Here is a 25,463-nt window from a genome sequence, read left to right as displayed (position 1 = left end):
CACTCGTCTATCATAACCTATTGACCAATGCACGGAATGAACTGCATGAACAAATTTGACGTTTGAGCGGTGCCGTGTTTACTAAAAATGAACACATGAATAATACTCGCGTAACATTTAAACATGGCCTATCAACTTATGTACACAAAACTTGTCAGGCAGTTTTCGCGCAAACCGGAGTACGCCCATGCAAACCAACAACACCATCGAGTACACGGATAGAAATCTCCTTATACCTTTTGGCAAATTTCCATTGCTGATTATTCATAAAATGTATAAGTCAACTAATAAGCAGACGCCTTGCAAAAAGTTAATAAAGATCATGTGTCAAATGAAATGTATAAGCGGTCACACATACCTTTTATGCATTCTAATAGGACCTATGTGGTTTGTCTTATGGAATGTATAAGGCTGATGCTTTGGCAAAAATGTATAAGTGAAACACATGAATTAAATAATTGATTTTCGTTTCGTGTAGGGTGAGTTCTTCCCTTCCCGATAAAGGTTTGGTTTGCATGTGTGTTCTTCGATTCGCGAGAAAAGGGCCTAACAAGTTGTTTATAAAAGTTGATAGGATCTTTTCTAAAGTTACGCGAGCATTACATCATATGTTCTGTCTTAATTTCGGGGTTATAGCCAATCAGGATAGTAGGGTAGTCGGTGTAATGGCCATTCGGGGCAGTGTCGTCGAATCGAAATGGCCAACCACCTACTGTTCTCATGAATTACAACCGTTACAGAAACCAACAGAGAAAGCGATAGATTCTGTGCTGCTCTAATGTGAGATTTTGTTAATGCCATTTCGACCTTTCACTAAAACTACATTCTGGCGTATTCAGACTACAAAATATGTCGTTTACCTATTCTCAGGGCTGGTAGCGAATCGCCAGTCACTAAAAAGTCTCTTTTTTAAGGCCAAGTCACTGAAGTCACTTTTTCTTGTAATAAGTCACTATTTCAAACTTTTTTTAAACGTTTTTTAATTTTGAAAGATCATTCTTCTGGATGGGCCTATATTTTGTTCAATTTTTGAACAATTCGAAGTTGACGACCTGGTATAGAGATTTTTACGTTTAATCGTTCTTCTCTATCTACTCATTTGACTTAATAAAGTTCCCTGAGATTTCCAGGTTTTTCCATAACTTTGGCGGATAATTTCCAGGTAGTTCAAGGGTGTTATATTATGTAAATTTCAAGATCTATAGAAAATTCGAAAATTTAGCTAAGTTGATTAGAGAACATCAACGAAGTACCACTAATTAAAAAAAGGCGAGAACTTTTAGCTAGCACCGATATTTTCAAGAAATTCCAGAGAACTTCTAAGAAATTTAGATATTTTTGATTGTTTCATTATATTCAGTGAAGTTCCGAGTACTTTGAGGACGATTAGATAACATCAGAAAAATCCCATTAACTTAAGGAAATTTGCAGCGACTTACAAGGAGATTCTTAGAATTATGAAATATTCCGAGAATTCTATACTTGATCCGAAAACTTTAGAAGCTTCATATATCAGAAACATTTGATCAATTTAGAGAAATTAAGGTAAGAGAACTTCTTGCAGGAAAAATTAGTGATTTAAGGCAAAGTTCCGTGAGCGTTTATAAACATTATTAAACTTAAGGAAAATGGTAGAACTAAAGACAATTAAATCAATTCCAGTTAAATGGTGGGTACTTTAAAAAAAATACTAAGGCAGGGCAGTCTAGAGAATTTTAAGGAAATATTTTGGGCAGTTTTAAAAACATCAGGAAACTCTAGACAATTGAAGAACTTATGAATTAGTTTCGATAATTTGAACTACAGACAAATCTTGAGAACTTCAGTGAAAATCATAGAACTATATTAATTATTTCGCTGCGGAGCGGAAGCCTAAAGGCGTTTCTGAAATTTCAGAATAACTTCAAAAATTTGTCAGAAGTACAGAGATCTTCAGAAACATTTCGAGAACTTCATAAAAGTCCATGGAACTTAAGCGAAGATTCGAGAATTTAAGGAACTTTTATGGACATTCCGGGAGCATCTCAAATAAGTTTAGTAGAGCTCCGAAAACAAAGAGAATTTCAGTAATTTTTTATTTAATTTTTTTTTTTTTTTATTTAATTTCAATAAGCTTCACTAAATCTGGCATAACATTTGATAATGGCACAAAAGCATTTGTAAACAAACTTTCTAAGGCCCTTTACACGCGAACCAAAGTACGCCCACGCAAACCAATACCACTTTCGGAAAGGTGATAGTTGCACCTGTGAACTTCAAAGAAAAATTCCATAGGCACTCTGACGAAAATTTCATAAAGTTTGTGGGAGAAAACAAATAAAGTCCTTGGATTTTTTTTAAATAATAAAAGAATGATCACAATTAAATCTGAGAATAACTCCAGGACATCTTCAAAGGAATTCGGAAAATAAATTCAGGAGAGTTTTCCAAACAAATTATGAGAAGAAATCTAAGGAAATTGTGAGTAGAAATGCCAATGAATTCTTAGGAGATTTTCAATGTGAGTAGAATTCCAAGGGAAGGTGTGAGATTCAAAAGTAAATCTGAAATGAATTCAATGAATATTCTGATAATCTTTCCAAAGGGTGTCTTATTGTGGAGAATTTCAAGATAATTCCGCTAAAAACTAAAAGAAAATTGAATTCGAAGGATAGCTTCATTGAAATTTCCGTTGAATATGAAATGGACTATTCTGAGAACATCCCAATTTTTTCCTATGAAGTTCTCGAAATGTTTCTGAATACCACTGTCCTTCTGCGAAGTTTCCGAAGTTTTTTTTTTAATTTCTGGAACTTTTGTGCTCCCGCAATTTTCATGGAATTAGAATGAAATAATTAGTATAGTTTTATGATTTTCACTTAAGTTCTCATGATTTTTCTGAAGGTCATGAAACTTTCATTAAATTATAGACACTAATTTAAAAGTTCTTCAATAGTTCAGACTTTCCGGGTGTTATTAAAACGGCCTAAACGAATTTCTTTAAAGTTCTCTAGGTTGCCCTGAATTCATAAGTATTTTTTAACAACCCACAACTTTACTGAAATTGATTGATTAGCCTTGAAGTTTGGACAATTTTCCTTAAGTATTCTAACCATTAAAAACGCTCACTTATTTTCCCTGAACTATACTTACCTGAAGTTCTCTAAATTTGTTTGTCCGGCAAATTTTCTGATATATATTATATACTTAAAATTCCCTGACGTTTTTAGATCTATCATAGAATTCTTGGAATACCCCATAATTCCACGGAATTCCTTGTAAGTCGCTGCAAATTGCTTAAGTTAATGGGATTATTCTGAAGCTATTTGATCGTCCTCGAAGTACTCGGAACTTTGCTGAATATCATGAAACTATCTAAATTATAAGTTTTCTGGAATTTCTTGAAGATATTTATCGCTGCTTGCTAAAATAGTTCTCGCATTTTTTTTTAAATGAATGGAACTTCGTTGATATTCTCTAATCAACTAAGCTAAACTTTCGTATTTTTTAAAGATCTTGATATTTCCATGATATAACACCATTAAAATACTCTCTTTTTATCACGTTCTAGAAGTTCTATCGGAGCTTTGTTGAAGTTTCCGGAACTTCTTTAAGGTTTCTACAATTTTCTTTAAATTACTTGAACTGCCCTTTGATTCTCTGATATGTCTTGATGTTCTCGAAGCTTCCCTAATACCCCGTTCACATTACAGCCTATATCACGTAATATATGCTGTCTTACAATGAGCACTTATACATAAGATTTCCAGTGAAAACTAGAAGTATAAGTTATCTATATTTATATTATTAATTATCTGATGGTCTCTGTACTTCCCTGAAATTTTCGGAACATCTTAAGGGTTCTAAATTTTCCTAAATTTACTATTATAGATATTTAAACTGCTCTAAAAAGTCTGAACTAAAGTCATGGGCTCTTAAGATCTGAAATTCCCCAAGGATCTCTAGATCTAGCTTTCTGAGGTTCTTAGATATTTTTTTTTAATTTGCACAATACCCCTCAAGGTTTCTATATTTCTCAAGTTTGCTTAACACCTGTGATGTGCTCTGAAATTCTAGGAACTTCATAAAAGTTTCTGAAAATTTTAGAATGTTAAAAGAACCGATTTGAGGATCTTAAAGCTTCCAGTAAGTTCCCCATAATTTCAGTGTGTTAACTTCCCTTATGTTCCCGCAGTTTGTTTATGGAGCTTTACTGAAATTCTCAGAATTTACTTTCATTCCTCAGAACTTCTTCAAAGTTCGTACAATTGTTGTGAAGTTAATGGGACTGCAATGAAGATCTCTAATATTTCATAAAGTTAATTACGAACTTGAAATAAATCATTTAATGTTTTCCTTAATTCCAGGCACTTTGAAAATTTTCAATATCATGAACTTGTACATAGAATACGAAACTACAAGACATTGAATGTTTTTAGATTTTGGACTTACTCAAATTAAGTACGTTTTTTAAACTGTGAACAGTGAAAAATTAAGTTCAACATTCATTGGATTTGATTTCAAACTTGTTTCTTTAAAACTGATTGCCATGTCTTAAAAACGCTTGGTTTAATTACTTTTGATCTTCCAGAAAAAGCATATTTTGAACGCATTAAAAAAAAGCTTTCTTATTATAAGCCTTGAATTTATCCGTTAATGTTCTGGGAAAACCTGTAAAACTCAGGAAAATTTAGAAAAATGAGTAGACAGTCTGTAGATAGAGAAAGACGATTAAACGTCACAAAGTAAATAATGATCAATAAAATTGTGGAAATTTTAGGAAGTTCGAAAAAGTTTAGAAAAGTTAAAATAAATGATGAGAAGTATTGCGAGAATCAGGTAAGTTTCTCAAACTACAAAAGACCTTTAAGTCAGTTTAATTCAGGAATATTTTGGGAACTTTCAAGTAGTTATGAAGACCTCAGGTTAGTTCATCCCCTATTCAACGCAGATTTTTCATAAAAATTCGCATGGAGTTTACTATCTTAATCTTAGGCTTCACATGAAGTCTAAAATTCCTCAGAGTACCATGAAAGCAAATTGCAGTTGACGTTTTTCTCATAGATGTTTTCCCCAGAACTCCCGTGGAATGAGGTCCTTAGAAATCTAATCTAATCTAATCTAATACAAATGCAGCCAGTACGAGAAAGCATCCTCAAAAATGATTAAGTTAGATTAGGTCTAATCATTTTTCTTGTCTAATTGATGTTTACAGCATATCTGAGATATGATATAAACATCAATACGGCCAGGCCTACTGCGTTGTATTTGCCGCAAAGATGATTCTTGGAAATTAATGGGAACATTTCTTGAATCTACAGGGGTGGAAGGATGCGTGGACAAACGCTCCGAGTGTAGTTGTGTGTAATGTGTAAATCTTTGTACAATATTGAAGAATCATAAAATAATGCAATGGAAGGATCTTACCGAATTTTCTCCTATGTTGATAATGATTATTTTGCGCTTAAATGTTTCGTTGGATGCATCCGCTCCTCCGATTGGGAGGTTGCAGAAAAATCCAAACAGCCGGTTTGCCATCGGCTTTGCATGTCCTAAAGCCAGATTTTGAGCAATCTCGTGACAGGCGAGCTCTAGCGAATGATTAATCACCCCTCCAAAGAAATATGCCACCAGGAAAATCATCTTCCACGATTGGTCCTTCATAATGAACAACATCGCAAACTGCGTTAGCACCATGACACCAGCCACAAACTTGAACCGCGGATCATAACCGAAAAACTTCTTGATCTGCGGATACTTTTGCAGGATAATCTTTCTTCGACTGGCGTGCGGTTCCTCGGTGTAACACCACTCGATTGCTTGATTGCTTGGGAAATACTCCCAAAATGAAAAAAAAAATCCGAATTTCACAACACTGCTTCACGTAGAATATGTGAAGACGCTCAAAAGTAAAAGTACACTGCCCCGGCTGCAGTATCGATGACGATCGACCGACCTGGAATTATCCTTAGCTCGGCCATAAAAATCTGCACTCGCGAACTTCTCTAGAAATAACGCGACGAAAAAACATAGACGAACAATTTGACAACCGGACGAAGCGCATCACGGGAGAGATGAAAGTCGAAAACAGATGCAACTCTGTTGAATGTTCTCTGCAGTCCGCAAATCGCACCGTACGGTCCATAATTTGTGCGACGTAGAGGCAGTCTTAGCATAAGGTTATTACGAAGCGGTCGGGGTTGAACATTCAGGTCAATTTGCCTCAGGATAGCCTCACAATCTGTCCTTCATTGTAGGATATCGGCCACGGTTAGGGCTCTGCTTGTGTCTCTTCTAGTCCGGAGAAGTTCTAGGTCGATAAGTTGACAACGGCTTTCGTAACTTGGTAATCGAAACGGATCATTCCAAGGTAATCTACGCAACGCAAAACGAAGAAAGCGACGTTGAACAGATTCAATTCTCTCGGCACCGTTGTTGTAGTTTGGGTTCCAAACCGCTGAACAATACTCAAGCGTCGATCGAACAAGCGAACAATAGAGAGATTTTAGACAGTAGATATCAGTGAAGTTTTTAGCTATCCTAAAAATGAACCCTAAAGTTCTTGACGCCTTATCAACAACATATGCTATGTGTTGCTTGAATGAAAGCTGTGAATCCAAGATAACACCCAAGTCTTTCACCTGATTCACGCGTTCGATTGTCGAGCCAAGCAGGTCATAGCTAAATATTATCGGTTGTTGTTTTCGTGAGAACGTAATAGCAGAGCATTTGGTTGGGTTTACTACCATTCTGTTTAACCTGCACCAACTAGCGAATACATTCAGCTGACGTTGAAGAAAGTGACAGTCAGCAATGGAGCAGATTCGTAGGAAAATTTTGAGGTCATCTGCATATGATAACCGAGGAGCTTCGATGACCAGATGCACGTCGTTGAAGTACAGTATAAAAAATTAAGGGTCCCATGTGCCTTCCCTGAGGTATACCTGATGTGGCGAAGAAGCTAGCTGATCTGCAATCTCCTATGGCAACTTTTAGTTGCCGACCGGTAAGATATGATCGAAACCAACCCAGAAGATTACCGCATACACCGCAATAGCATGGTTCAACTTGTCGAATGCTGCGGATAGGTCTGAATAAATAACTTCCGTTTGAACCCGATCCGACATGCTTTCGGTTATATACGATGTGAGACACAGCAGATTGGTAGTTGTAGAGCGGCCGACAGTAAACCCATGTTGATCAGCACTCAAATACTGCTTGTAATGGGACAGCAACGGTTCCATAATCACTAGCTCGAATAGCTTCGAAACGGCACTTAACGATGTAATTCCTCGATAGTTATCCACAGCTCGTTTCCTTCCCTTTTTGTGGACGGGAAACATGTGCGCAAATTTCCAGCAAGATGGAAAAATGCCACCTGAGAGAGACATTCGGAACAGGCGAAGAAGCGGAATTAACAAGCTAGCAATATGTCTCTTCAAAAATACAGATGGAACTCCATCAGGTCCAGGATTGAAGGATGACTTGAGCAGAGTCGCGGCCTTAGAAATCATTTCTGCATTAACATCAATTGCACCCAGCGTTTGATCGTTTACTGGAACGTTCCTGGCAGCCAGGTTAATATGGTCGTCAGTTAGTATCTCATTAGTGAATACACTGGCAAACTTTTCGGAAAAAAGGTGGCATATATCCTGAACAGTGGCAGCAACTTCTCCGTTGAATTCCATAGACGATGGGAGGCCGGATTCCCTGCGTTGCTCGTTCACGTAGTTCCAAAAGGATTTCGGGTGTAGCTTAAGTTTGCGCTGGATGCCTCGTTGGAAACTTGAAAAGCATTCACGACTGACTCGCTGGTACATGTGATTCAGCCTCACATAATGTAGTTTCAGAGGAAGCGTGATTGATTGACTTCAACCTACGTAGCTCTCTCGTCTGCCAGGGAGGGTGAGACACTTTGTGGTGAGTTCTTTTCGGGACGTGTCTGTCAATGACATATGCCAAGACATGTGAAAAAGGTTTGCGCTGCAGCCTCAACGTCATCTGGATCAAGGATGTTCTCCCATACCATGCTAGACAACACATCTATGATGCTACGGTGGTCAGCTTTACGGAAGTCATAAGAAACCGTAGCAGCAAAAATGAATATCTCATCAACTGGAGTGGAACTTTCGACAACTGTGAAAACTGACCGACAGTGAGTATCGATGAGTTCATTGTCGCGAATTCATTCCACCGGCGTTTTGGTAGAAGATCACGACGTCCTGCTTGCGGCAAGGAATCGAACGACTGCTCTCCCTGGAAATCACAGATACATCAGGCAATAACTGACCATCATCAAGTCTCATTGGATACTCGCCATAGTACCAACAATCAATATGAAACTAACGATTTTAAATTGGCTCACCACTTTAGTAGCCTATTGGTCCCAAGCAAACGATTAACGTACCCTATTCTAGTTGAAATTCTATTACTACACTATGTTTGTTTTGATTTGCTATGAAAGTTTGACAGATAACATCAGGGGTGTGTGGATTCATGCAGAACATGCAGGGGTGAGTGAAATAGCTTGGGACTACTTGGGACCGTTGTTCTGGTACTGAGTGAGCCAAAAATAATAATGATTTTCTTCGGGACCCAGTGGTCTTAGAGTTACCTCTATGATAGTACTCCGCATCCGACAGCAGGTCCGGTACGACTATGATGAACGAAGGCTGCTGATGGCAGGACTGAGACGGAGGGATTGGGGGCTTCCATGGGCCAGGATTAGGAGTTACAGAGGCATCATCACAATGACTAACATAGTTAGAATTGCTGAAAATTTGATCGGCATCAGGCAGTGAATAGTTAATATATTGATTGTACTTGCTTGTAGAGGCAAGGTGGAAGACTCCTGATTCATATCCAGCCACAGGTCCAGGACGACTATGCTGAACGCTGGCGGGAATCGGCACGACTGGGCTGGAGTAACCAGGAGCTTCCAAAGAGCGGTCTATTGTGCGTCCCGGAGATGAATTAGGATTGTTCGAACAGTAAAGCGGATGTTGTGAATGAGCAATATCAGAAGTGCTTCTCACCTGGAAACAGCCGGCAGGTGCATAAGCTTTCTATTGAATCTTTCGCTTTAAAGGTTTCTATCGTAGATATTTAAGTGTGTATGAGAATCTAATTCAATTAGTTTATTTGGTATGCCATCAGAACGACTAATTTTCTTCCCTTAGGTTACTTTTTAGTCACTTTTTTACAACTATAATTATTATTATTTCTTCAACATGGCCTATTTTTGAGAGCATTGATCGCTACCAGCCCTGTATTTTGCAAACAACAGTTTATTTTGAAAAAAAAAATGACAAACAATAATAGTGCGCCTATATTGTTCGTCTACGACTGTAAACAGACTTCCTTCATTATCTTCTCTTGTCGTTGTTGACTATAGTGGCGGATAGAATTTTGATCTATCAAAAAGCGGAACCAATTCAATATATTGTAGACCAACAATTGATTATTCATTCCTCGTCAATCGAACGCAAATTACTAGCATCATCGGATAGGGGAAACTTTCCCCAACCCAAAGATGCTGTTGGTTTGCGTAGGCGAGCTTCGAGTCACAAGAAAAGAGTTTCCGAAGTTTTGTTTGCAATAGCTGATGGGCTCTTTACTGTCGATTGGTTCCAGAGATTCTATCCGCCAGACTATGAATATAGCGACAAAAGTTGTTACTGATTCTAATCTTGCTTGTTATTGTTATTACTAGATACAAAAAAAAACATCACGTTCCGCTCAAAATGGGCGATGATCTTGATGTGTTATTAGTGTATGGAATCTCATGAAAGTTGTCGTCTGCTCTCTGTACCCCTTCCGGGGGAGGTTGACAACAATGCTTCTCTACTCAATTCTCTTTTTTTTATGTCGATGAGGAGTTTTCGAAAACGCGTTTTACGTACGCATTGACGATGTCGATGCGCGTGATGTGTCAAGTGGGAAAGTGGTTACACCGGTTCACCATTAGCAGCCGCGTAAGTATTTAGGAACACACGCATGAAGAACCATTGGGGTATTTGGATTAGAGCAGCCGAGGTGTGATTCCGTTCTGGACGAATCGGGGAGACGTGATGAACGAAACGTAACCTTCCAAACAACTTGCATATTTGATGTGATGTGGTGGCAGCAGTAGTTGGGTTCAATCGAATGACTCATGTGGATTCATGCTGCACGGGTGTCAGTCGTTATTCGTCATTATACCCCGTTATGTAGGTATGTCGAAACAAAATCGTTGCACCTGGACAAACCTGTTTGGAGTGGGATGAAATTGGAATGTTTTTTTTTTTTAAGCTATGTCGACCACAGCTGAGTTGTAAGACGTGCTGTGTGAGTGTTGGTAACTGCTTTACCTATCGATAATTATTGACATTTAAGCTTCAGGTGAACTTCAGGAATCCAGCATGACTGTTTGTTATGGGCTTAAGATTTATACCAGGTTTAACCGCAAGGGAACTTGAAAACGTCTTATTTCCTAATCGAACTTCACGAAAATACAACACTGGAAAAACAAGTTCTATTTGACCTGTGGTAGCTACTGAGCGCCTCCTTGTATATCACTCAATGGAGACGCATTGTACTTTATCTATGGCGCCTCCTGTTGAAAGTGGAAATCAAATTAACTCCCATTTCATGTTTGTTTGTTTGTTTATTTATCTCTAATGATTGGATATACCTACATACCTACTTAATATATCGGCTCACGACGCACGACTCGTCGCGTAAACATTTGCAAGTTGTTTACGTGCGAAAGAGTTGAACGAGCGTTCATTAGGGTGTCCCAAAATAGCATTTTGTCAGGAAATCTGAGGACTCGCCATCCAAATGATGCACTCCATACAGTCCCTCGACAATGCTTCGTGGAAAATCACATAGATCGCAAAACATGTCACATGTCACACACATGTATTTTTTACGTGACTCTCTTCTTCTTCTTCTTCTTCTTTCTCGATGCTCATTGTATTTTGACACATGAGCCTAGGGATGGCACAGCTGTATAACGCTATATTGCCAGCGAGTTTTGTTTATAGTCGCATCGACTTCACTGACAGTTTGCTCAGAGACTTAGAACATTTACCTGTTATTACAGGTTGTTTTGTTTGATTTATATACCTAGATTTGTTTGTTTATCTCTCTTAGGAAGGCTACTACATTACTCAGGAGTGTTGGATTATTTGTGTTGAAAATTTGATAAATATTGCAGTAATTATCTAATTCGTATCTACTTCTGGTCTGTGCATACTTTACACAAAAGAAAATAATATGTTCCGCATTTTCAACAACGTCGCAACTTTCGCATATACAATCAGTCTGGATTCTCATCTTGAACAGCCAATAACTAGAATAGTCATGACCGGCCAAGAGGCGATTTAGAGTGCGAGTTTCAAAATTATTGAGCTGTGTTTTGTAATACCAGGGCTTAACCGGAATCGTATTCTGGAACTGAAAATATTTACAGCCTTTTCCGCTTACTGCTGCATATTCAAGGTACCACTGTTGAGCATCGTTATCCTCCAAGCGATGGAAATAGTTTTCAACGTCATGATTAAACATTTTGTTGTTGCAGATATTATGCTGTTCTGGTTGCTCCAAAGCTGCTTTTGCTAACTGGTCCGCAATCTCATTCCCATGAGTTCCAGCATGTCCGGGAATCCACTGCAAACTGGTGTGTGTTTCAGCTGCCATTGTTAGTAGTTTCTCGACGATCTCATCCCGAAAACGATTCTCAATGTTCAGCTTGATGAATTCCAAGCCCGATTTTGAATCGGTCATGATAACTGCATTTGAAAGTCCAGAGCGTTGAATAAATTGAAGAGCAACATAAACGGCCTCCAGCTCAGCAGACATGATGCAAACATAATTCTCCAATTGCAAACTAAGTTTGAAATTTGATGACTCATGGAAAACTCCGATTCCGCAGGATTGCTGATCTCTGGACGCGTCCGTATAGATGATATGTTGTCCTTTATATTTACCATGAATTAATGAGAGAGTTAATTGTTTCAAAATTCTATCGCTAGTCGTTTTCTTTCTCCAAAGGCCATCCGGTAAATCAGTCTCAATCTGGACTTCTTCCCATTGACGTTTACCTACGAATGAAGAAGACATCACTTGGAAAATCGGTGAATGATTTAGTGCCACCTGTTCAATGAAGGTGCAACGACTTCTGTCCTGTTCAATTGACATAGCATCAAGTTGATCTTTAACTACCGAGTCTCGATAATAGTGTTTAGCTAATTGTTTCCCAGCACTGCATATACGTCGAAATTCAGGTGGAAATTGACCAGCGATCGCATAGAGTGTATTAATCGGTGTTGTTTTTGTGCATCCGGTAACTTTCCGGAGACATTGATTATTTAGCACATCTAGTTTTGCTAGGTTGGTTTTACAGGCAGAACCATACAAAGTTGAACCGTAATCTATACAACTTCTGAAAAGTGCGTTGTAGACCATGCCAAGTGTCTGTGGGTGTGCACCATATTTAATGCCACTGATCACCTTGATCATATTCTGTCTCTCAGTTAATCTTCGGGTAAGATCTCTGATATGTGCACCATACCGGAGTGATCTATCCAAAAGAATTCCTAGGTAATTATAAGTACGGACGGTTTCAAGCTTGGAATCTCCAATACAAATGTTTAAGTCTTTCGAGCTATTAACAAAAAGCATTGCCTTAGTTTTCTGTGCATTTATTGACAGATTTAATTCATCGGCTTTGCATTTAAATAGTTTAAGGAACTTTGTCCCTCTAGTATTTATTTCATCTTTACTTCTTCCTTCGATGATAACAGCAAAATCATCAGCGTATTGTACTAGTACCACTCCTTCTACATGAATACCATGCAAAGCAGTTGTATATATGTTGAAAAGAGTAGGCGAGCAAACATCACCTTGCGGAAGTCCCTGTGTGACGAATCGAGTAATCGTTTTATCTGCAACCTGAATTTGAATTTTCCTGTTTGTTAAAAAGGAAATAAACCAACTAGACAATTCAGGAGGTATATCCAGATTTAGGAGAGTTTCTTCAAGTTTATCTGCTCTCACAGTATTAAAGGCATTTGAAAGGTCAACGAAAACGATAGCAGCAATTCTATTCTGCCTCTTAATTTGAAAAATCCTATTCGTAACGAATTCAAGACATGTGATCGTGGACATTCGTTTTCTGAATCCGAAAGATAAATCAGGAAGTATATCTTTATCAACCAGAACATCTTCAAGTCTTTCTAGGACTGCAGCATTTAATAGTTTGAGACCACAATTCACCAATGAAATCGGCCGTGTGCCCTCAACAGTTTCTGGATTTTTACCTTGTTTAGGAATGGCAATAACCTTAATCGTTTTCAAATCGGTAGGAATTCTGTTGGTTTTCCAGATTAAATTCAGGTCTCGAATTATGTTATCTCTAACTGTTGGCTGTAATATATCCAACATTTGATAGGAGATCCCGTCGGATCCAGGGGCTGATAGATTTATTTTGCCTTTGACCTTTTTGGCAATTTGTTTATACCAAAAATCTACGGAAAGGATATCATACTTCGAAGTGCGTGAGGGTGTGTCATCTTGGTATGGTTCCAAAGGAAAGTGTTTATTGAGGAAATCATTTGCCAAGCTTTCGTCTTCGTGAACCAAAACGTTTCCTGGTTTCTTTTTTCCTCCAGTCAGCCTTCTTATCTTATCCCAAACGGCGGATGTAGAAGTTTGAGGATTAATACTAGCCACAAAATCCTGGAATCTTGCCCTTGAAGAATCCTGCTTTTTGCGATTAAAAATTGCCTCCTTCTTCTTAAAGTCCAGAAGTTCCATGATACCTCCTGTTTTGTTGAATAAGGCTCGAGCTGCCCTTTTTTCCTCCCAAGCCAGTTCCACCTCTTCAGACCACCAGAACTTGGGCGAATGTTTGTTTTTTTGTTTAGCACCTTTGAGAATGTTTTTAGTCTCATTTTGGAGTTCGGCCATGGTAATGACACTGTTACCCTCAATATTCCTAATACCTTCGAAAACCTGCTTCTTATTGATAAAATATTGTGGTTTCCGACACTTGATGAGCTGAACAACTGTTTCCAGTGCAAGATGATGACTGCCAATTCCGTATTCTAGGATATTCGTAGCTGTATCGAGAAGCAATGAGGGTGATACAATAACTAGATCAATTGCCGAAGGATTTTTATTTATGTCCACCGGAAAATATGTTGGTTGACCATCATTCATAAGAACAAGATGTTCTTCATTTATCAAGTTGAATAGTACAACTCCTTTCCCATCCGAATGAAGATGATCCCAGGAGAAGTGGTGAGCATTGAAGTCACCTCCAATTATTACCTTTCTGAACTTGGCGATTTCTTTGAAAATCTCCTTAAGCCCATTTTCAAAATCAGTAACGGTTATACATGGAGCTATGTACAGAGATACCACCAAAATATCAGCAGAAAAAATGTGTCGTCCAACTGCCTGAATTTTTGGGAAATCAGGAAGCTGTACTTCTCTAGACCTATACTTTTTGTTAATCAGAACTCCTGCACCTCCATAACCATCGCTTCTTGATTTAAGGAAATTGAAAAACCCTGGTATTTTATACTTCGTTTGCTCAGATTCTACTTTGCTCCAACACTCAGAAATAAGGGCTATATTATAGTCCTCTTTTATCAACACTCGTGAAAGCTCTTCCTTATGTTTTTCTAGGCTTTGTATGTTTATTTGGAAATTTTTTAATTCTGTCATTATTACTTACGGTTTACATCATTCTTTAATATGATGCAATTAATCGTCTCTAAGTCTGCTTCTACTCCTTGATCGAATCGTGCTTGTTGCATTTGTGCTGTGGTTTGGGACCATGGTACTCATGGGTTTGGCCGTGCCATCCACTTCATTTTCGCTTCTATTTGTTCCAGTACTCAGCTGCGTTAGGATTTCCGTTGATCTTGCTTCCTCAATTTTCTGTGCCCATCGCTCATAATCCATAACACGGAATTTGTTGAACAACGCAATTCCATTGTTGCTCGGCTCTCCAGATGATTCTTCTTCTTGTCCGCAAAAACTTGTATCTGGTCCGCAATGATCACATCCTCTTCTACCTGTCGCTTAGATCTTTGAGGTTTATACTTGTATCCAGGTTTCGCCTTGAATTCTCCTGCAGCCATGTTCGAATATGTTTGGGGTAGAGATGGAAACTCCTCTTCATTCGCAAGAACGTCGTACCTGTTTTGAGTGAATATTGGATTTTGTTCCTTCGCTTCCATGTAGGTTAGAGTTGTCCTTGCCATGATGGTCTTGATATTCCGTTGCCGGGTTCTTTCAGGACAGTCCATATCCGAGGTGCGGTGATCGATCTTACAGTAGAAGCACTTTTTGGGATTTTGACATTCTCCTGACTCCATTTCGTCATGCATAGCCGAACAATTGGAGCAACGTTTCCTCGATCTGCAATTCTCCGTAGCATGGTTGTATCTCAAACATTTGAGACATAGAACCGGCCGATTCACGAAAGGACGAACTGAGTTGATGCAGCAGAAGAGACGAACTTCCTTCGGCAGCATACTGGCACGAAAAGTGATTCCAATCCGACTCGTTGGAATTTTGACACCTCCTTCAAAACGGTGAAGTCTGTTGATGTTGATGATCGGGCAGGCGCACATGATGTTTGCTTGGATTTCTTCGATCGTCATATCCACTGGAACACCAGCTACCACACCAGATACGGAAACAAAGCTACGAGGAATGTAGGCTTTGTAGTTGTTCACCTTCAACTGAGTATCCTTCTGTAGTTGGTTTGCTGCCTGTAGAGTTTCCATGAACACCATGACCTTGAACTTTCCGAGTGCACGGATGTTGGAGATATTCTTCTTATATAAATCCGACTTCGTCATCAGCTTGCCAAAAGTTAGTTTGTTCAACTGGATCGTTCCCTTCCTGTCGTCTATCAACTGTACGATGACTCGGTATGGTGCAGGATCGGACTTGTCATACTCGTACACTTGGTACGTTCTCGCCGCCTTGTCCGGCGGAACCGCCATTTTGTAGCCTGACTACCACTCCACTAATTTGATATTTGTAACTATTTACTTGATAAAATTAAGGAATTTGATAATCTACAGCTACTTATCAACCACAGTAAATCGATCAACAAGAATTAGTGGTTTATTGTTTAGGAAAACACTCGAAAAAAGGATTAAAACTTCGCAGTGAAATAAAAAGTATGGCGACACGTGCGAAATATTTCACCAAGATCGTACATGACTCTCACCTAAGTAAAATTTAGAATGACGTCACCTGGTCCAACTCATACAACTTACGTGATTACGCAATAAATTGTTATAACTTTCTTTATTCTCTTCCTCCCACAGCGAGCTATTCACCTACCTCAACCAACACGCCCTGGACGATGGCAAGTTTGCCATCAACATGGCATCCATCTTCGCCTCCCGCCAGCTGGACGACCTAGTGATAAAGGAAACCAAACTGCGTAACGCGATGCTCACTATCCTGCAGGAGAACTTCCGAGCCATCGAAGGACTGAAGCGGGAAGGCGTATCCAGATTTTACAACTCGGTGACACTGCTGGGAGAGTACTACAATAAAAAGCGATTCGTCAATGGAAAGCGGATACTGATCTTGGGGCAGAGTTTGCTTCTCCTGCTGACAACGGAGCTGGAAAAGGAGATCGAAAAGTGCGAAGAAACCAGCGCGCATACGATCGATCCGGACTTTGCTAAACTGATACTGTCCCAGGTAACGCTGAACGGGGGCGAAGCCAAGATGGAACACAGACAGGAGATTGATGATCTCAACTATTCGATACGAAAATGCCTGATCAATGTGTCCACAATGCTGCCGAAGACCAAAGCTTATCTGTTGATGTCGTTGGATTTGTTTTATACCAATTTCAATCTCAGTTCAACATTGTTGGAGAAACTTTACGGAAAATATTTGTTTGAACCGGATGAGGACACATCCACGAAGCAGCCTGCTGACCCGAACAACGAAGTTGAAAAGAAGGAAGAGAGTTCTGTTTCGAACCAATCTGCGCCGCCCAAGTCCAACTCGAACGAAAGCAGTTCGGCAACTACCCCGAAGAAAACCCCCGAAAAGACTGACAATGTGAAAAAGCAAGGTGGTAGAGCTGCTGGATCGTCAGTCAAGCCGAGAAAGAAAGAAGTTAGGGCTGATACAGCCAGTAGTCCGGCTGCAAAGTCACCAATCACATCACCCAAAAAGCCTGCCATTAATGTCACCCGGAAACCTGCCGTTTTGAATCACACGTCTCCCAGGAAAGACCAACGACCAAAACCAGCTCCTTCGCAGAAAACCCCACCGCAACGGAGAAATCTATCGGAAAGACTCAAACCCGTCACACCGGACCAAACAACACCGAAAAATCAAAGCAACGGTCCAAAAGCGGCCAAAACACCGGAGAATTCTTCGGTGCTGAAGCAAAACTGCAAACCGTCCCCGAAAAATTCCGTAAGTCCTGGCCAGAGCTCCAATTCCCCTGGCAGTGCCACCAACATAAAGCTATCGATGCCGAACCCGGTCAGTCACGAAGACAACGTGGAAAATCTCGCCTGGGATGATCTCACCCTGGAGGACGAATCACCGCAGAAGCTCCATCCTCACACCAAGTCGTTCCTGACGTTCCTGGCGCAGAAATGATCGGCATCGGCGGCGACTACTATGAGTGGACGAACATTTTGTGCCTTCATGTGCATTTTAGAACTTTTGTCTGTGTTAAATGTCAGCTTGTGATATTGCACTTTTGTACGGATAAGAATTTTATTGTAGAAAAAAAAAAAAACAGTAGGAATGAAGGAGAGGTGTCCGTTGAGGGCTTTCTTTCCGGAAATTAGCAGATAAGATAAGCGGCATGTAGTAGTTCTTTTCAATGATAGTTTTAGAATTTTTCATATTTTTTTTAATGTCTGTCAGTTTAAAATTGAATACATCCGTTCAATTTAAAATTGAAATGTGTTTTTGCTGCATTTGTCTCTTAATACTTAAACAATACTTAAAACCTATCAATTGTATAAGTGTATATTAGGATAGGTACTACAATTCGAAACTAATTAGGGAGATGTAGACTCAGGATCGCAGATTGAAGAGAAAAAAAAAGCGAACGCGCGAATCTAGCGATTTTTATACACAGATTTTTTAGTAAATGGTTGCTTCTTTCGTGGTAAGGGTAAAATGACAGTTCTTAGCACAACACCCGAATAGACGCAATGTACAACGGACATATCATTCGCATGTAAGGAACTACGATTGCAGGCGAATAAAAGTTTTGAAGAAAAACAGAACGCCGGTTGTTTTGACTGAGAATCCGAAAGCCGGGAACCGCTAGATGAAGGCATTTACTATCAACCTACTGGATCTGCGAGCCCCTTCTTTGAACGGTACCGTTTCTGTATCGCGTAATGTATTGATAATGAGTTGATAATAATTGTGATTTTTTTTTCATGGAAGCCATCAACATGGAAATTAATGTGCAGTACTGCATACCTAGTTGTCTAGTTCGCCTACGAAAGATTGGTCCAGGGTAGTAAATATTGGTCAGGCTTTTAAAGAATTCAAAAAGGGTTTAATTCGACAGCTTTTACAAGAGTCTCATAGAGTTTCGTAAACTTAAACTGAGAGTTCAAGATTTTTAATGCTAAAACCAAGTTTTTTTTTTAGTACTATCTGATGGTCTAGAAATCTCTCCTGAACGTTCTTTTCAATTATTGAAGGTTGTTACTCTGCTACTTTGCTTTTGTAACAATTGCCCGACGCAGGAAAATCAGTAAGATGAGTGGAAAGAAGAAAGCACTTGATGTGGGAAGATCATGGAAAAGAACAAGGCATCTAAGTCTGATCTCCAGGAATGCTTGTCGAACGCTTTGGTGCCTGTACAGATCCCGAAAATTGTTGAGTCAGATGACCAATATCTCTCAGTTCCGCCATCAGAAAGCGTATCTTTCTACTTGGAAGACGACTCGAGTCCATCACCCAAATCTCAGTCAAACAAAGCTCTGGATCGAGAAGCCGAGGAGTACTACCAACTACTCGAAGGAAAAAGCTCCCCGAAAACTGAGAAAATGTCAGCTTTGGCCTACATCTCTCGACTGTGTGAATTAGGCTTGCGACACAGAGATCCCAAAGAAACTTTGGTATAAAGCGAAGTGGAGCCAGTGCTAAAGCACTTGCTTAGTGCACATTCATACAAAACCGCCTCTACTGCCTGGAACTGTGGGTATTCTATATACCGCCATTATTTCGCTAGAGAAAGGAATGAATCTTTCCAACACCGAAAGGGTTGAGAGTGCTGTTAAGAAGATTTCACTTCTTGTAAATTACGCAGCAAAAGGAATTAATGAGGCTCAAAAACAACTCCAGACAATGCTGATGCAGTTCAGTGATCTGTTGCTCAGAATCCGACTCGAAGGACCAAAATGTTCTTCTGATACTCACTGGAGAAAGGCAAATGGACTGTAACTTATTCTTTATTTTTATTGAAATGAAAACACATCTTCACCGCGCTAGTACTACTACTTTAATCATTTTTCTCTTCCTAGTCTCCTCTCTGTTTCCGCTCTTGAAGGTCAAACTCTCCACAACTCCTAACAATTACCGTCTACACTGAAACAATACATTTGTCGTTTCTTTTAGTGTAACAAAGGTGATCTTAGAAGAAAATGAGATAATCAGGCCTATTAAGCGAGTCGTGTGATTCTCTGTCACTAGTGAGTTGATAAAAGTCACGTCGTGTGAGGTGACTCCCCATTTGATTTGCATGGGGGGTCACCACACACAAAATGACTTTTGTCGACTGAATGAGTTTGAAATTTGAAATTTGAATGAAAATAAATTATAGTTTGACCCCTTGGATAATTTACCCGGGAACATTTTGTCCTACCCCATCAAGTGTATATCCAAGGAGTCGAGAGTTTTGAGAGTTACTTCTTCGTATAGTAAATTTGTGAACCCCGAGCCTTAAACTTTTATCTAACTATGCAATTTTCCAATGAACATTTCTCTGGACGACAAAAGCCTTTTAAACGGGGCCACCCCATTTGGCTCAAGATCGTACCCGGTTGTTGAATCTCACTCAAATATGAGTTTAGTAAGTCTCAAATTGATTTCCCTGATTCCGTATTCAACCAGATTTTCGAGGAAAATTTGACTGTGGTTTTTGCGAATTTGAGTAAATGGAATTCAAATTTGAGTGAGATTAAATGGCGAGGCTTGGTAGCTCAGTTTTTACCGTTTCTGCTTACTGTGCAGAAGGTCAATTTCTGGCCCGTCCTCTTCCTTGCAATTTGTCCTTTTGCCTTATTCTATCCCCACTAGATTTTAAATGAAAACGAATTCTGCTTTAACAAAACCGACCGCATCACTTACCACAGTGAATCCTGGTCTAAAAATAACCCACCTCACTAACACAACTACATCCTCCCTGTGAAAACCGTGGAGATGCAGAGGTGTGTTCGGTCTCAAGTAACAACGGACGTCGAACTAATCATCCTTCCCTCCCCAAAGACCGCGAGGACGTGTCCGGTGCTGTGATTGATCTATAAATAAATTGAATTAGTGTACCTGGTACAATTGAAGATAGAAAGCTAATCCCATGCAACATCTACGTGGTTCTCTGTGCAAGTGCATTTTAATTTAGTTCTGATCAATCTCGGAGGAGCAACTACGAAATGCACGGTCTTTAAAAAAAAACACAGAAGAAACATTGAACCACAAAGCAATTTGGCATAACAGTCGTCCCATAAAAGGGTCAACAGAACCAGAATATTCACCCATTCAAGATTCAATCTTAAAAGCAGGCTAAACCAAGAATAGAACGTTCTAGCCCAAAATATTGTTTTTTTTTTTTGTTTTGCTTATGCCAAACGGCCTTTTGAGATATTACTTAAAACCAACTGAGCTTCTCCGGTTTCGAACTTCTTATTTTCATACAGGTTAGACTCGATTATCGATAACTGACTTGCCACTTCTATCGTCGATTTCACGGAAAAAACAACTCAGTTCGGCCTATATTGAAACCTTCTTAATTTTCTTTGGCTATTACATCTGCTTTGCAACTGCCCTTAACTTAATACTACAACCTATTGGTTTCCAGAAATAAATCATAACATATTTTGTCTGAACATTCTGGGAAATTGAGGGATCCTCGAAGGAAAGGTAAAGGACATTTTTGGGCAGCTTACATAGATTATCGTTTTAGGGAAAATCTTTGATGACTTGATCGGAACGATTGAAGAAGTTTTGTCATGAAATTATCAACCAAATATTTAAATTTCCTTTGCAGTAAATATTTAAAGTAACATTGCAAGTTTTATGGAGGTTTTAAAGCATGCTACAAGTCTAAATCATGGTCTACAGAACCCTTATGAAACCGAAATTGATACTTGTGATGCGTCATAAAAACAGTAGGTGCTTTAAAAAAATGCAAAAGTAATCATGAACCAGAAGTTCATGAAACTTTTTCATAAGTTTTTTTAACTTTTTCACAAATTCTTTGAACTTTTCCAGAAGATCTCTGATTTTTTTTCAAAAGCTCTTTGAGCTTTTCCCGAAGATCTCTGTTTTTTTTCAAAAGCTCTTTGCATGTTTTAAGTGGTTCTATGAACTTCTCAAAGATCTCAAAATTGTCCTAAAAGTTCATTAAATCAAAAACTTATCTGTATGTTTCGAAGTTCTCTGAACAGATTCAGAATTTCTTTGACCTTTTCCAAACGATTTCTGAAACTGTTAAAAATCTCTTCGAACATTTTCAGAGGTTCTGAGAACTTTACGAACTGCTCTACACAGATTCAGAAGACCTCTGAACTTTGATCAGAAGTTTTCTGGATTGTACCCAAAGCACTCTGAAGTTTGAAAAAGTCCTAGTAATTGTTTCAGAAGTTCTTAAAACTTTTTCTGAACAATCTAGTGAAATTAGGAGAATTTCTGAGATAAATTTAGGGAATTTCTGAGTGAAGCATAAGGAATTTCTGGAAGAAGCTCAGGACATTTCTCAACGAAGTTCATGGAACTTCCGAGAGATGTTCAGCTTTCAAGGAAAGTTAATGCAATTACCTAAAGAAGTTCGTTGAACATACGAAGAGTTCAGATAATTTACAGGGAAGTTACGAGAAGTTTATGTATCTTCCCAGAGAAGTTTGGTGAAAGGGAGATTCCTAGGGAAGTTTAGGGAACATCCTAAAGAAATTCAGGGAGCTTCCTAGAGATGTTTAAGAAAATTCCTTGAGAATTTCAGGGAGCTACCGGAAAGTTCAGGAAAATTCCCATAGAAGCTCAGGGAGTTTCTCAGAGAAATTCAAGGAACTTCGTAGAGACGTTCACGCAACTTCACAAGTTCAGGAAAATTCCTTGAGAAGTTCAAGGAACTTACGAGATAAGTTTAAGCTTCTTCTTAGAAAAGATCAGAAAATTTCCTAGAGGGAACTTTCAAGAAAAGTTCAACGGAAAGAAGTTCAGATTGTATCCTAGAGAAGTTCAGGAAACATCCTAGCGACGTACAGGAAAAATTCCTTCAGAAGTTCAGGTAAATACCCACAGAAGTTCTGAAAAATTCCAATAGAAGCTAAGAGAGTTTCTCAGATATGTTCTCTAAGAAAAGATCGCACTTTCTAAGTTCAAGAAAATTCCTTGAGAATTTCAGGGAACTATCGACAGAAGTTCAGTAAAATTCCCATAGAAGCTACGGGAGTTTCTCAGAGAAGTTCAATGAACTTCTTAAAGACGTTCACGGAACTTCCTAAGTTCAGGAAAAATCCTTGAGAAGTTCAGGGAACTACCTATAGAAGTTTAAGAAAATTCCCATAGAAGCTCAAGGGAGTTTCTCAGAGAAATTCAAGGAACTTCTTAGAGACGTTCACGCAACTTCACAAGTTCAGGAAAAATCCTTGAGAAGTTCAAGGAACTTCCGAAATAAGTTTAAGATTCTTCATAGAAAAGATCAGGAAATTTCCTAGATGGAACTTTCAAGGAAAGTTCAACGGAAAGAAGTTCAGAATGTATCCTGAAGAAGTGCAGGCAACATTTTAGAGAAGTTCATGGAACATCCTAGAGACGGACAGGAAAAATTTCTTCAGAAGTTCAGGGAACTACCGACAGAAGTTCTGGAAAATTCCAATAGAAGCTAAGGGAGTTTCTCAGAGAAATTCAAGGAACTTCTTAGAGACGTTCACGCAACTTCCTAAGTTCAGGAAAATTCCTTGAGAACTTCAGGGAACTATCGACAGAAGTTCAGTAAAATTCCCATAGAAGCTAAGGGAGTTTCTCAGAGAAGTTCAATGAACTTCTTAAAGACGTTCACGGAACTTCCTAAGTTCAGGAAAAATCCTTGAGAAGTTCAGGGAACTACCTATAGAAGTTTAAGAAAATTCCCATAGAAGCTCAAGGGAGTTTCTCAGAGAAATTCAAGGAACTTCTTAGAGACGTTCACGCAACTTCACAAGTTCAGGAAAATTCCTTGAGAAGTTCAGGGAACTTCCGAGATAACTTTAATATTCTTCCTAGAAAAGATCAGGAAATTTCCTAGAGGGAACTTTCAAGTTAAAGTTCAACGGGAAGAAGTTCAGATTGTATCCGAGAAAAGGTCAGGGTACTTCCTAGAGAAGTTCAGGGAAGATCCTAGAGACGTACAGGAAATATTCCTTCAGAAGTTCAGCAAAATTCCCATTGAAGCTAAGGGAGTTTCTCAGATAAGTTCAAGGAACTTCTTAGAGACGTTCATGAAACTTCCTAAGTTTAGGAAAAATCCTTGAGAATTTCAGGGAGCTACCGGAAAGTTCAGGAAAATTCCCATAGAAGCTCAGAGAGTTTCTCAGATAAATTCAAGGAACTTCTTAGAGACGTTCACGCAACTTCACAAGTTCAGGAAAATTCCTTGAGAAGTTCAAGGAACTTACGAGATAAGTTTAAGCTTCTTCTTAGAAAAGATCAGGAAATTTCCTAGAGGGAACTTTCAAGGAAAGTTCAACGGAAAGAAGTTCAGATTGTATCCTAGAGAAGTTCAGGCAACATCCTAGAGACGGACAGGAAAAATTCCTTCAGAAGTTCAGGGAACTACCGACAGAAGTTCTGGAAAATTCCAATAGAAGCTAAGGGAGTTTCTCAGAGATGATCAAGGAACTTTTTAGAGACGTTCACACTTTCTAAGTTCAGGAAAATTCCTTGAGAATTTCAGGGAACTATCGACATAAGTTTAGCTAAATTATCATGGAAGCTAAGGGAGTTTCTCAGAGAAGTTCAAGGAACTTCTTAGAGACGTTCGCACTTTCTAAGTTCAGGAAAATTCCTTGAGAATTTCAGGGAACTATCGACAGAAGTTCAGCAAAATTCCCATAGAAACTCAGGGAGTTTCTCAGAGAAATTCAAGGAACTTCTTAGAGACGTTCACGCAACTTCACAAGTTCAGGAAAATTCCTTGAGAAGCTCAGGGAACTTCCGAGATAACTTTAATATTCTTCCTAGAAAAGATCAGGAAATTTCCTAGAGGGAACTTTCAAGTTAAAGTTCAACGGGAAGAAGTTCAGATTGTATCCGAAAAAAGGTCAGGGTACTTCCTAGAGAAGTTCAGGGAACATCTTAGAGACGTACAGTAAAAATTCCCATAGAAGCTCAGGGAGTTTCTCAGAGAAGTTCAAGGAACTTCTTAGAGACGTTTAAGGAACCTTCAAAGTTCAGGAAAATTCTTTGAGAAGTTCACGGAACTTCCAAGATAAGTTCAAGGATCTTCCTAGTAAAGTTCAAGAAATTTCCTAGAGGGAACTTCAAAGAACAGTTCTGCGGAAAGAAGTTCAGATTGTATTCGAGAAAAGTTCAAAGAATTTCAAAGATAAGTTCAGAGATCTTCCAAGAAAAGTTCAGAGACCTATCTATAAAAGTTCAGGGAATTTTCAAGAAAACTTTAAACGATTTTGGATCTTTCAAAAAAAAAAGTTCAGGGAATATTCGAGAGAAGTTCAGAGAATATACGAGAGAAGCTGTTCAGAGATCTTTCAAGAGATGTTCAGGCAACTTTTAAAAGGAGTTCAGGCAATTTCCGAGATAAGTTCAAGACCAACAATTGAGAAGGCTTCAATTCCATTTTGTCGCGAACCGAAGTCCACCAACGCAAACCAACAACAGGTAGGGGAAATTTTGCTCTACCCGATTGTGTTTTAGATTTGCGAATGTAGGTTTAGGTTCGCGAGAAAATGACCTTACAAGTTTTGTTTACAAAATGGAGTTGAGGCGTTTTCAAAAAATTCAGGTTACTCTCGAGATTTGTTCAGTGAACTTCTACGAGTAGTTTAGGAATTTTCCAAGAGAAGTTCAAGAGATTTTTTAAACGTTCTGTGAAGGAACTACAGGGTGCTTTAAGAAGTATAAGAGAATTTTAGAGAAATATTGAAGATTTCACGGACCTTAGGAACATTTCAGAAAATCTATCAGCCTTACAATATGTTAAAATAATTATCAACAAGAAAAATGTCATCAAGATTGCCTTGTGACATGTAGGA

The 25,463-nt window shown here is 38.9% G+C and overlaps 1 protein-coding gene and 1 long non-coding RNA gene across 2 annotated transcripts in view; one reads left to right on the top strand and one right to left on the bottom strand.

The window, feature by feature from the left end:
• The window catches only part of lili (LMBR1-like protein), a 120,413-nt gene extending 102,150 nt beyond the window's left edge, over positions 1 to 18,263 (top strand). Inside the window, exon 11 of the mRNA XM_065237693.1 lies at positions 16,317 to 18,263. Coding sequence (XP_065093765.1) covers positions 16,317 to 17,622 — 1,306 coding nt within the window. The 3' untranslated portion in view covers positions 17,623 to 18,263. The remainder of the gene's footprint in view (positions 1 to 16,316) is intronic.
• Positions 17,837 to 22,459, bottom strand: LOC135714377 (uncharacterized). The gene is made up of 2 exons (XR_010518817.1): positions 19,191 to 22,459; positions 17,837 to 19,144 (listed from the first exon to the last, which is right to left on the bottom strand). It is a non-coding gene; the product is annotated as an uncharacterized LOC135714377 (long non-coding RNA).
• Positions 22,460 to 25,463: the final 3,004 nt, after the last annotated feature.

Source organism: Ochlerotatus camptorhynchus, unplaced genomic scaffold (assembly GCF_037179485.1).
Source record: "Ochlerotatus camptorhynchus isolate MF236.1 unplaced genomic scaffold, CSIRO-AGI_Acam_v1.1 ptg000639l, whole genome shotgun sequence".
NCBI classification, from domain to species: domain Eukaryota; kingdom Metazoa; phylum Arthropoda; class Insecta; order Diptera; family Culicidae; genus Ochlerotatus; species Ochlerotatus camptorhynchus.
The sequence above is the reverse complement of the archived record's forward strand: the minus strand, read 5'-3'. Positions and strand labels throughout refer to the sequence as shown.